The sequence below is a fragment of the Pezoporus wallicus genome, unplaced genomic scaffold (assembly GCF_028554395.1).
Source record: "Pezoporus wallicus isolate ANWC-B61680 ecotype Strahan unplaced genomic scaffold, APGP_CSIRO_Pwel_v1 contig_3952, whole genome shotgun sequence".
In the NCBI taxonomy this organism is placed as follows: Eukaryota; Metazoa; Chordata; class Aves; order Psittaciformes; family Psittacidae; genus Pezoporus; species Pezoporus wallicus.
In genome coordinates, this window is record NW_026635034.1 from 10,342,206 (window position 1) to 10,353,490 (window position 11,285).

At 43.4% G+C, this 11,285-nt stretch overlaps 1 protein-coding gene across 1 annotated transcript; it reads right to left on the minus strand.

Annotated features, from left to right (window-relative positions):
- Positions 1 to 37: 37 nt before the first annotated feature.
- On the minus strand, positions 38 to 7,506 carry MNS1 (meiosis specific nuclear structural 1). Its single transcript, XM_057398158.1, has 10 exons — positions 7,435 to 7,506; positions 7,222 to 7,353; positions 6,924 to 7,051; positions 5,935 to 6,037; positions 4,884 to 5,113; positions 3,940 to 4,156; positions 3,754 to 3,861; positions 2,917 to 3,174; positions 1,880 to 2,005; positions 38 to 327 (listed from the first exon to the last, which is right to left on the minus strand). Exons 1-10 carry the CDS (start codon positions 7,435 to 7,437, stop codon positions 229 to 231), a joined length of 1,404 nt encoding a protein of 467 aa, XP_057254141.1. The 5' UTR covers positions 7,438 to 7,506; the 3' UTR covers positions 38 to 228.
- Between the last annotated feature and the right edge of the window lie 3,779 nt (positions 7,507 to 11,285).

Sequence of the window (11,285 nt, forward strand, 5' to 3'; positions counted from 1 at the left end):
GAAAACGTTTTTAGTATTGCTACAGCACTAAGACTGATTGAGCACTCTGTAACAGTTTATTGATGGAAAATGCAGAGCTAAATGCTCGTCAGTTTAGAGCTCCAGTCTTAAAATGGAGACTTGTTATGATGTTAAAAAGGAGTTCCTCAATGTTAACGGCAAATGGAATTTTTCATTAGAAATCCGGTGACACCTAGTGGCAAACCCGGAGATGAGATGGGGTAAGTTTCAGCTCTCTTGTGGAAGTGCATTGCCTTTTCTTTTCTGATATGCCAGTCTAAAATCCTCTCCAAGCATACTGATGTCACCTTCATCTCTGAGTATTCCCTGCAGTAAGGGGAAAGAAACACACGTTGGAAGGTAAAACACGGAGAGATCTCTGAAATTTTCTAGGGAAGAGAGTGCCGTAGCTTGTATCCTGGTTCTGGGATCACCTTTGAAACAAAGAGCCCTGAGAACTGTCACAAAACTTCACGGATAAGTTTAAATTCAAACGGGTGTGCTGGGTGCTGACCTAGAACTGCCTCTTTTGTTCTTCACACAAATGATGGCAAGAACTGCTTACAGATTCCAGCATGAGCAATGCGCAAAAGACAACATTCATCTGCATTCTCTTATAGAGGCGTTCATAGTCGGCACAGTGAAATCAAGAGGAGAGGCTCTGGTTGGGGCAAGGCTCTGTCTCCACCTTTAGTTGTACTGAACTAGCCTGTAGAAAGACATCATTCTGAAGAACAACTGATGCTGAACAACTTCATCAGAAACTATGTTTTGGGGAAGGGGAGCAAGGGAACCTGGAAATAGGGATTTCTAATTCTAAATTCATTTTAGGGCTAAACAGAACACCCTTAAGGCAGCACTTAAGGAAAAAAATAAACTACAAATTGCATTTATATTGGAGACTTTAGAATTAGCACTTTTCTATTTAACCATTTTGAGCGAAGTAACATGATGTAGCACTACAGGCACAGTGTCGAAGCAGAGGAAAGAACAAAGCAGAACATCAATATCATGGAGCAGGCATGAGCCCTGGACACTGACATCACCAAGACTTCCTACGGCAACAAATTCAAACCAGAAAACTATACCAGAATATTGTCAATTAGGGTTCTCTTTTACTAAATCTACATTAGAAAATAATTCACTTCGAATTTTACAAATTCATGACCAAATCAGTGTATTAATATTTGAATAAAAATTACACTCCACTACATTTACAATGCTTTCCAGTATTGAAGAATTTCTTTAAAGAGTAAGAAATGTAAATGCATTTCCAGATCCCTACAGCAGCTCCTTGTTCATTTGTGTCCCACCAGGTGATCCTTCCCATTATGAAGTTTAATACAAAATAAATTGTAGCTCCTATTACAGTGACTGCTTCCATCTTTTTAACTCTAACAAACGCATGGATGGATGGATGCAGTGAGCTTTGAAACACAGCAGAGTCCATGCCTTGTTCCTTTGGGAGCAGAAGACTCAGAGGATAAGCCAACACTGTAAGAATTTGCTCCCCAGACCTCAACTGAGAAGCATGGTGGAAATGGGGTTTAAGATACAGCAGACCCCTTTCCAGCTAGCAGAGCCCTGCTCTAGAACTTACATGCCGTACTCCAAAAACTGGACATGCAAAACACTGTAGGAGCTTTCAGCAAGCTCTGTACAAGGCATCCGCATTGCGGTAGAGCCCAAAGCCCCTCATACAGAAAGAGTAGTTTGTTAAATTGCTTCCCAAATCAAATAAAAGAAAAGGAAAAGGAAAGGGTGAACTCAGGAGAGCTGACACAATAAAGGACACCCACCGACTCCACGAATTCACAGCTCTGCAGCTTCACCTTAAACAGGGCAAACATTTAAAGCACCGAAAATACAATTCACTTACTGGAGGAAGATAACCCAGTAATTTAGATGCATGCTCCTTCAAGAGTTTCTGTCTCTCTTCTTCAACAATTGCCTGGAACTTCTCTTCTCTCTTCGCCTCCAGCTGTCTTTCTTCAAGTTCCCGCTCCTACAGTAAAGAAGTTGTCGTAACAGTGCAGTTTCAGCTCTCTGAACATTTGCTTCCACCCATATCCACCACAGTATAAAGAGAAAAGTTTTTTAGTGGAGTAAATTCTGAACTTCCACTTACTAACTCCTGGTCATGGGAAATTAATTTGGAAAGGGTGGAAAAGTTTATGTAAAAAACCCCAAAGCACTGTTTAAACAATATGGATTTGGTAATGAGAAAAAAATGTCAGAGAAAAGAGAAGACTGCATGGCAAGACACAGGGCTGGTCTGCTGGGTAAGCATGGAGTCTCAATACTGGAAGCCCTTTTCGAGGTAGTTAAATTTTGGTTCCTTCCTGGCTCTCAGACAAGTTAGGCTGTTCCTGCCCTTCTGTGCTAATCCAAGAAAAGGAGAAACAGGCACGCAGTCTCATGCTGATTAAGTAGAAATCGCAATTCACACTGCACATGGGGCTTATACCCTACAAATGGGTGCAAAAACCACAGCAGAGGATTCTGTGACTTGTTTTCAATTTATGCTTTTCCTCCTCAGATGATAATTCAAGAGACTTAACCTAAAGCCAAGGCTGGGACTGCCCCTTTTCATGCATCATTATCAGTGTAGTACAGTATTAGTACTGTAGTAGTTGTGCCGCTGACCCCATGGCTCCTGAGGAGGGATTTGCAGAGCATGTCAAGTATTCAGGGCTTTAGGGATGTTGTTGACTTGAGCTACAAGAAAATGTTAGCTTGAAGAAGCCTTTTTGCACTTGTCAGCAAACCAAAACAAAAGCCTGCTTCCCCTGCACGTTTCTCTGCAAGTCCCCTGTCACCTTTCCCTAGTAACAACAGCCTTGTCGCTTCAGATAGCAGGAGTGTCCTCATTGAAACCCTTTGGCTCCAACCTAAGGCGAACATGAAAACTCTTACTTTATCTGCAACAAACTGTTGGCGACGGTCTTGAATCAGTTTTTCCACAGCCCTTCCGTGTTCAAGCTGTTTCATTCTTCGTTTCTGAGCATTCAGCTGGTCAAGGCGATCATCCTCTGCCAACTTGGCCAACATCTGTTGTCTGAAGGCTTGTTCCTCTTCTTGCATAGCTTGTCGCACAGCTGCCTTCAGAGCCAACTGCTCTTCATATGCTTGCCGTAAGTCTAGGCGCTGCCTTAGTCTCTTTTCTGTTTCTGCCTGTAAATGAAATGTAATCAAAGGCTCTGCTACTGAACATACTTCGGGAAACTCTTACTCAATGTTCGTAAAGCATCACAACTCCAATGACGTGCAAAAGCTGAAGGAGGGCTGCTCCATCACAAAGATGTCAGAAGAAGCAAAGGGATGTAAAATACTGCCCTTGCATTCACTTTATTACATATCTTCTAGATCAGCGATTCAAAGTTTTCATTTTCTCTTTACATTTTGTATCTGGTCTGTTTAGACTTGTCTGCCCATAGCTACAAGAGTTCCATAAACTACATGTTTTCCTGCATAGCCACTATCTTCATTTTATAGAAGTTTCATCCAGACCAGTTCCATTAGCCTGAATGTTCTGGAGGAATTACAGCAAAGCTGCAATAATCCGCTCTCCACTTGCATTTTCTGTTAACAGTTTATGCACAGGTACACATTAACATACATACAGCATATTAAAAAACCTGGTATCTGACAAGCACGACAATATCTGTGTATCTGCAGAAGCCCAGTAAAAGTGAAATATTCCCCTTCCTCCCCACTGCACAGGTTCTGCTTCACCTACCTGCCAGCACTTACCATCTCCTTCTTCCTTTCCGCCTCCGCTTGTTCTTCCAGATACAGCTCTTGGAGGATTTGTTCTAGTTCTTCACGCTTCTGTTGTTCTTTTTCCAGGTTCTGGGCAATCTATCACAAGAAGGAAAGATTTCTGAATAAAGACAAAAATGTACAAGAATCTTATTTCTCTGATTTAAATTTTTGTACCATGCTTTGAACTCTTTGTTTTCTCTCCTCAGCATCTCGAACTTTAGCAATCCAGTCTTCTTCTCTTTGTTGCCGAATGTTGGCAAATTCCATAATTTTCCTATTTTCTTCTTCCATCTCTTCCTGTTTCCTTCTCGCCCAGATAGCTTGATCTTTTTTATATTCTTCAATATGCGCCTGAGTTTCTCTCATTTTAGCTAACTTCAGTTGTTTTTCCCTGTAGAAGATGGAAAAAAATGTTTATTTAACATGATGCAGAGTCATGTTAAACAGACCATATGCTCATCGCTAACAACATTCCAGAGACTAAGATTTAGTGATTCTCCATATCCATTTACATACCTAAATTGAACATACTTATTTATGAATTGCCCCAAAAAAGGAATCTCATGTCTAACCCCCTTCTTCAGGAGGACAGACTGCACATACGGGTACTCACTACTACTGCATTTCATACACACTGTGACAAATCAAAGCCAGGAGGAAGCCCAATAGCCTAATGGCACCAGCATCTCTTACACTTTTTTTTTTATACTAAATGCTACCCCACCACAGAGACACTACCATCCTGCCCTCAGGAACCTCCTTTCCTCTCCCTGTCCGTAAGACGGGCACACAACATCTCTCACAGAGGCAGGGACAGGAGGCAAGGCAGAAATCAGTGACACGCAGCCATTTCCAGCACAGTGGGCCCAGTGGAAGCACGCCTTGAAATCAGCTGGATTTTCGTGTTTGGGGAACAAGGATGCGAGACTGGCTGGAACATTCTGAGGTTTATACAGCAAAATCCAACAAGTCAGTCTCTTGTTAGTAAAATGTGACCAAGAAAAACTAAAATGGGCCTTAGTCTATGAAATAAATGTATAAGAATTAGTTTTCTACACAGAAGTACATGAATTGTTTTGCTTCAAATTAATAAATAATAAGAATTAAAAGTAACTAACATTTGATCTTCCTCCTTGATCTTTCTTAAAATTTCATCAATCATGAGTTTCTCTCTTAGAAACTGTTCATAAGCATCCTGCTTCTTCCTCTCTTGTTCCTCAACCTGTTTCTCCAGTTCTCTGTGATATGTTATTTTCTCCTCCTTTCGCCTCAGTTCTGCAGTACTTTCTTCTCTTATTGCCCTTTCGTGCTCTTCCTTCATCTTTTGAGCTATTTCACCCTCACGTATCTATAGGGAGAAAAGCAGTGCAAGATTCCTTTTTACTCCCACTAATACCACTTGTTAGGAAAACACACACCATATAAAAAGGAATTACACAGCACTACAGAAAAGGGAATGTTTTCCACCTCAGTCTATAAATGCAGTGCTGAACATGCCTAAAAGCTTAATTCAGTAAGCAGAACCCTTGAAGAGAACCCTCAATACCTAAACAACTTAAAGAAACTAATAATACTTTAAGGAAGCTGCGTGTTGGACAAAGACCAAGCAGAGCATTCAGCACAAGCAAAACTATGATCAGCTTAATGACTGGATGTGGGTTAACGCCACAGAACATCCTCAGTCAACTCCTGTCTTTAGTGCAATCTGCATAAACTGAATTGTGTATAAAACATTCTTGGAATCAGAATCATCTGCCTGATTCACCAGAGTTATTCTACACATAAATACAAGTTCACAGTTCTCTCTGAAGTTGTTCAGATAGATATGTAGTAACAACATTTTCAACAAGCTGCTTCTGAGGTAATGACTCACTACAATAAGTATTTGCTCTACATGCTGTGCCACAGTTTTAATTTGGATAAATATTACAAAGCCTAAAATGAAAACTCTCTCCATTCACACAGCTTTATCCTGCTACTTTGATTGCATAACAAAGCAAACCTTTTCTATAGCTGGTTATTGATAGATAATTAGTCCTTCATTAATGCAACTCCCATTTTCAACCCACCCACATTGAACACTGTTTTAAATAGCAAGTTCAGTGGCAAAGGAAGGGTGCTCAGCACTATCCCTACAACGAGCCCCTGCACTCGGGTGCAACTTATTACCATGTTCTCATACTGCAGAGCTGCCTTCTCAGCGATCTGTGCGGCTCGCTCCTTGTTCATGTAAGCGAATTTCAGCTTCTTGTCCAGCTCCCGAAGTTCAAGACTGGGGAGACAAGAGATAAGACATTTATCCTGTTACAAGGAAGTACCTATAGGAAAAAATGGAATTTCCATCACTGCCTAAACACAATTTAAAAAAGTATTTTTCAGGCAAAAATACTGCTCTAGTAAAAGCACAAAAAGAACACTTGTTTTAAAACAAGAGTTATCTGTATTTCTACATATGCTGTCAATAGTTGGGCATACTTTACATCTAACTACATAAATACATGCATGCCATGAATATGCATACTTACAGAAATGTGTAACTTTAAGTATATACATAAACATATTCAAAACATTTATAACAATCTTTACTGACAAAATTTGCTTTAAATTAACTTATCAAACCTTACTCTTAAAATAACTTTTCCTCCCACCTCAAATTCATTTTGTGCTTCTGTTACAACTTCCAGCGTGTCTCACCCCACTGAGGGCGCAGCTTTGTCACACCTCCCCTGTCACACCTCCCAGTCCTCCTCTGTCCCACATTTGTCTCCCTTGCTCTCCTCTGACACCTCTCTGGCATTTGCAGCCACGGGTCTGGCCACAGCCTCCTCCCAAACACCACTCAAAATCAACCTTTTTTCCAGTTTTCTTTTTCCAGTTATGAACTTCTCTATTGCACAAATTCAGGAAGTTAAAGCCTATTGTAAAAAATAAGTTACGCATCTGATTGGAGCACACTAGAACTGCCTCTGTTGCTTGAAAAGATCCCGTCCTACAATCTCACTGCATCTAAGGCTCAGTCAAAATGCAATCAACAGAAATAGAAAGCAAGCAGGAGGTACACGACAGGCTGCATACTTCCGTAAGCACACTTTTCAGCGTTGAGAATGATTTACAGCAGCAGCTAGTTAAATAAAGTACTGAGCTCCGTAAAGCGTTACCTGTTCTGTCTTATTTGTTGCCTCATCCTCTCATCTTTAAGTTTCTCGTGGTTCAACCTCGCCAGCTCTGCCGCCTGCCTCTCCTCCTGCTCCAGCTGCAGCTCCCGCCGGGCTTTGCTCTCTTCAGCCTGACCAGAACGAACAGACCCCGTAACGCCTCTCCCCCCGCAGCTGCACCCACAGCTAGAAGCAGGCAAACTGCAGGACTGCGCAGCCGGAAAGCGACCTGCCAGGGCAGCGGCGCCACCTCTCTCTGCCCTCCGCCGAGCGCCGACCCCAGCGCCCCGGTCCCCCTCACCTGCCGCACGGCCTCCTCCATCCGCCGCTCCTGCTCCAGCGCCGCCCACAGCCTGACAGCCCGCCGCCGCCCGCTCCGCTCCTCCGCGTCTATCGAGGCCTCCACCCGCCCCGCATCCCGCCCCACGAACGCCTGCGAGGGAGAAGACCGAGCGGTTGACCCCGCACTGAACAGGAGCTGCCCCAGGCCCGGATCCCCTCTCCCGACACCCACCATGGCGGCCGCCCGCCAGCGCCGCCGCTGTCATGGCAACGAGCCACGCGGCCGGGAGGAAGGGCGGGAAACAGTTTTAACTTCCGGGAAGGGCGCCGCGCTGATTGGTGGAAAAGGCAGGCCGGCCATACGCATACCGGGTGGGCGGAGCCGCGGCGGGAGCGGGGCCGCCCGCGGGGCTGAGGTAAGCGGTGAGGGGCTGCGGGCTCCGCCTGCGCCCGCCGGTAACCGCGGCTCGTACCGGGCAGCGTTCGGTTCAGTGTTTCCGTCCCTCACAACTGCTGTGCTGGATCCCAACCAGGCGGGGGCAACCGCACAGCGGAGAAACCGGCAGCCAGCGGCATGCAGGAGGTGGGTGTGGGTGACCTTCGCTGGTCCCAGAGGGATCCAGCCCCAAACCCTGCCCAACCGCTTCTACCGCTTTTCACACCCTTGTTTTCCTTTCTGCCTAGTGATGTGAAACTAAAGACACATAAGCTTAATCAAAGCAGTATTTAAAGTTCAGTAATGTTAACCTACTTTATAAAATAAAATGAATAAAGCTTAAGAGAACATCACCTCTCAGAACTGGGTAAAAATAAGTCTGCATGTTTCTACTAATTCTGTATTAGATATGCCTATATCTAGGTATATGAGATAAGAATAGTCATTATTTTAAACTGATTCTTAATCTTTTATAAAATCTCCCAAATGAGTGAAATTCTTTCTGAAGCTTTAGCTGGTTTTTGCTTTTTTCATGACAAAGATTTTCCCACAGTGCTGTTGGGGGGAGTAAACTCTAGGAGACCATGTCTTTAACTAAAAGCATACTGTATCCCCCAGTGATTCTGAGGGGCTGACTTACTTAGAAAGAAGGAAGTTTTTAACTGCACTGTGCTAGCACTGACTTCCAGTGCTCAAGGTTTGGAGGTCTCGTGGGGTGAAAGGATAAAGGTACAAAAGATACGTTTGCTGCCCCAACTCCTCAGTGAAGAGCTAACACAACACACTGGAAATGAATGGAGTTCTCTTTCTTGCCAACAAAGTAACAGAATGAGGACCCCTCACCTCTGGAAATCACAGCAAATAACCGTCAGGTGCAAAAAATCTCATCCTTGCTCACGTGATGTCCTCAGTTGGGAACAGCAGCACTCTAAAATGAGAACAGAAGTATACTTGGATTCAGTCTCCAGGACAGCAAGGCTCTCAGACAAAAAGGTGGGAGTAAAAATGCTTGAAAACACACACATCAGAGACAAATGGACCATTCACAAAGGTATTTTTTGATATTAAGAGGTGGCTTGTATTTGCACGTAAAGAGTGTTTGTGAGCAGTGCATCCACAGAACGGACAAAGCACAGCACTAATACCCAGTCAGATCCCAAAGGAAAAATATTTTGATGTTTCCAGGTCTTGGCGCCTCATTGTTCTTTTCTTTCCCATGCATCTCAGAGGAGCTGCAGTGTGTTTAAAATGCAAAGAAAAAACAACCAGAGAATTACTCTATCCTCAATACGTTACGGCAGTTTGTGCTCAGAAACTCTTCACCTTTAAGGCCGTGATTGTTTTCCTGAGCATAAATTAAGCCACAGGGAGAGCTCAGTACTGTGTGTGCGGATTTCCAAAGGAAGGCAAGTACAGTGTTCGATGGTGAGAGCAAGGAGGGAAAAACGCTCCAGAAACTCCAGAGAAACACCCAATATATCCTTGCCCTGTTCCTTTTGTTACATTGAACACTTGAATATGGAAAACAGTGATTTCTTTCATTTCAGATACAACTGCTGGTCCCATCTCGAGACCTCCCCAAGGAGCTACAGGCTCCTGTCCTAAAGCTTGGCTGTCTTACTGTCTACTTTTTAACTCCTTGCATCAAGTCAGAACTTCCCCATTTCTAGTTTGTGACCACTGGCCACTCAGATTCACACTGTGCCTTTCGGCAGGAGCCCAGCTTAGTTCCTGGTGCACTCCCCACACCACCCAGAGGGTGCTCTGCGGTCCCCAGGCACTGGCTGCACCCCCCTGTCCAGGTTATCTGCAAACCTAGAGGGTGCAGGCACATGGGTAGTGCACCTGGGCAAGTGCTTCTGTCCTGTGCCTCCAAGCACATCCTGTTCTCCTCAGCAGGGTCACCTCCGTTGCAAGATCTACCTCCACCTGAGGGGTAAGCATCTGCTCTTGCTATTCCTCCCAGCTGTGCCATCACAGCAGGTCACTGCTCCATATAGGGTTCCCCCTTGTACATTCCTATTTGGGAAGAAGTCGAGCACTGTGTTGAAGGCAGACCTACCTTTTCTTCATGTCAAAAAGCAGACCTCCTTGATGGCACCAGATAATTTTGCAGTTAAAGACCTAAGAATTTCACACTTGCAGAACAGAGTTCAGTCCAGAGTTGTTCAGCTTACTTGAATAAGAATGTAGTTCTTGCAACCCGCTGGATCAGACTCCTTAGAAGTGTGTTTATGTTTAAGCTTTCTTTCCACAATACGATTTATGAAGTTTTCAGAATAACAGATAATGAAATATCCACTTCACTATAGTTTAGAAAGGAATGAGTCCCAGCTGCATAATTGCTATCAAACTCCTGTTTCATAGAGCATTTCTTCTGGCAGCAGCATGGTTACAGCTTAGTGGTCGGTGACCTGCTTCTCATTCCTTTTTCCTAACAGCATTAAACACTCCCAGGTCCTGACAAGCTTCAGGTAACCAGCACCCAACTGTACAAATGTAGGATTAAACTCAGCAGTCCTTTCTCGGGGTTAACATAGGATTTTGATAAATATTTCAGTTCTCAGACTCAAATATCACCACATACAGATCCACGTATGACAGCAGAAGTGAAGACTGCCGAGGAATGAACAGTTTTGCTAATGATAAAAGTGATTAAATGGAGCATTAAAGGGAAAAATAACCTTCCCTTTACTTAAGCAGTTTAAATAGAAGGTGGTACAGGAGCACACAGTAGAAAAGGTCATTAAATGAAAATGGTGAAGCTATTTTGCAGGTTTACCTCTTTTCTAGGGCGTTTTACCAGATGATCATAACATGAGACAGTGACAAATGCATTCCAGCTGAGATAAGATATGTGGGTCATGCTGATTTTGCAACATTATAAACTGCTACTGGGGATAACACAGCTTCTCTGTGAGGTAATTTACCTTCTTTGGATGAAAAGATAAATGTGAACTAACAGGGAAGAGTCTGAAACATCTGAGCGGTGCTATTGATCTACTAAAGACCTAGATAAGCCACAGAGAAACTAATGCTTGCTTTGCTTGAGATCAGTGATGGATGGGATAGCAGATTTAAGCAGCTAAGGGGCTATCACTGTCAAGAAAATCTTAGCACTAACTTGTTTATTGTTTTTTTTTTAATTATCCTGCAGCAGCAGAGAAAAAAACATGTCCCATGGCAGCAGCAGAGATCTTTTACTTATGACATTATGGACTGTAAACAAAAATACTACAAGGAACAAAAATAGTGCTTCAAATGCGTTAAACAAAAATACAGCTGTTCCTAATGAGAAAAACATGGTTTAATGACTATTTAGCTGTAGTACTAAGTTTCCAAAGATTAAACAGTGTCTCTGGCCAGAAAGGATGTTTGTGCAAGGATGTGAACAGAAATCAGTCCTTTTCAGGGGCAGCATGGTCTGGTTTTTGGTCTTTCACCTCTGCTCATTCCTTCCAGTCACGAGTAAAAGCTATGACCTGTGTGTCTAAAGGCTGACATGACAAACTACTGTAGAAAAACTTTCTATCCACAGCTTTGTACTCATGTATTCCTCTGTAAACAGCGTTCTCAACATTTCCTGATAGTATTTATTACTGATGCATTCAGGTTTATAAAGCACCCACCTGCTCCCCTGAGGAGAC

What these genes read in the sequence shown, in the direction of transcription:
- MNS1 (XM_057398158.1), bottom strand. An exon ending in CAACAAATAAGACAGAACAG is followed by an intron (nt 6,038 to 6,923) that starts GTAACGCTTTAC and finishes TTGTCTCCCCAG; the next exon opens with TCTTGAACTTCGGGAGCTGG. An exon ending in AACAAAGAGTTCAAAGCATG is followed by an intron (nt 3,862 to 3,939) that starts GTACAAAAATTT and finishes TTCTTGTGATAG; the next exon opens with ATTGCCCAGAACCTGGAAAA.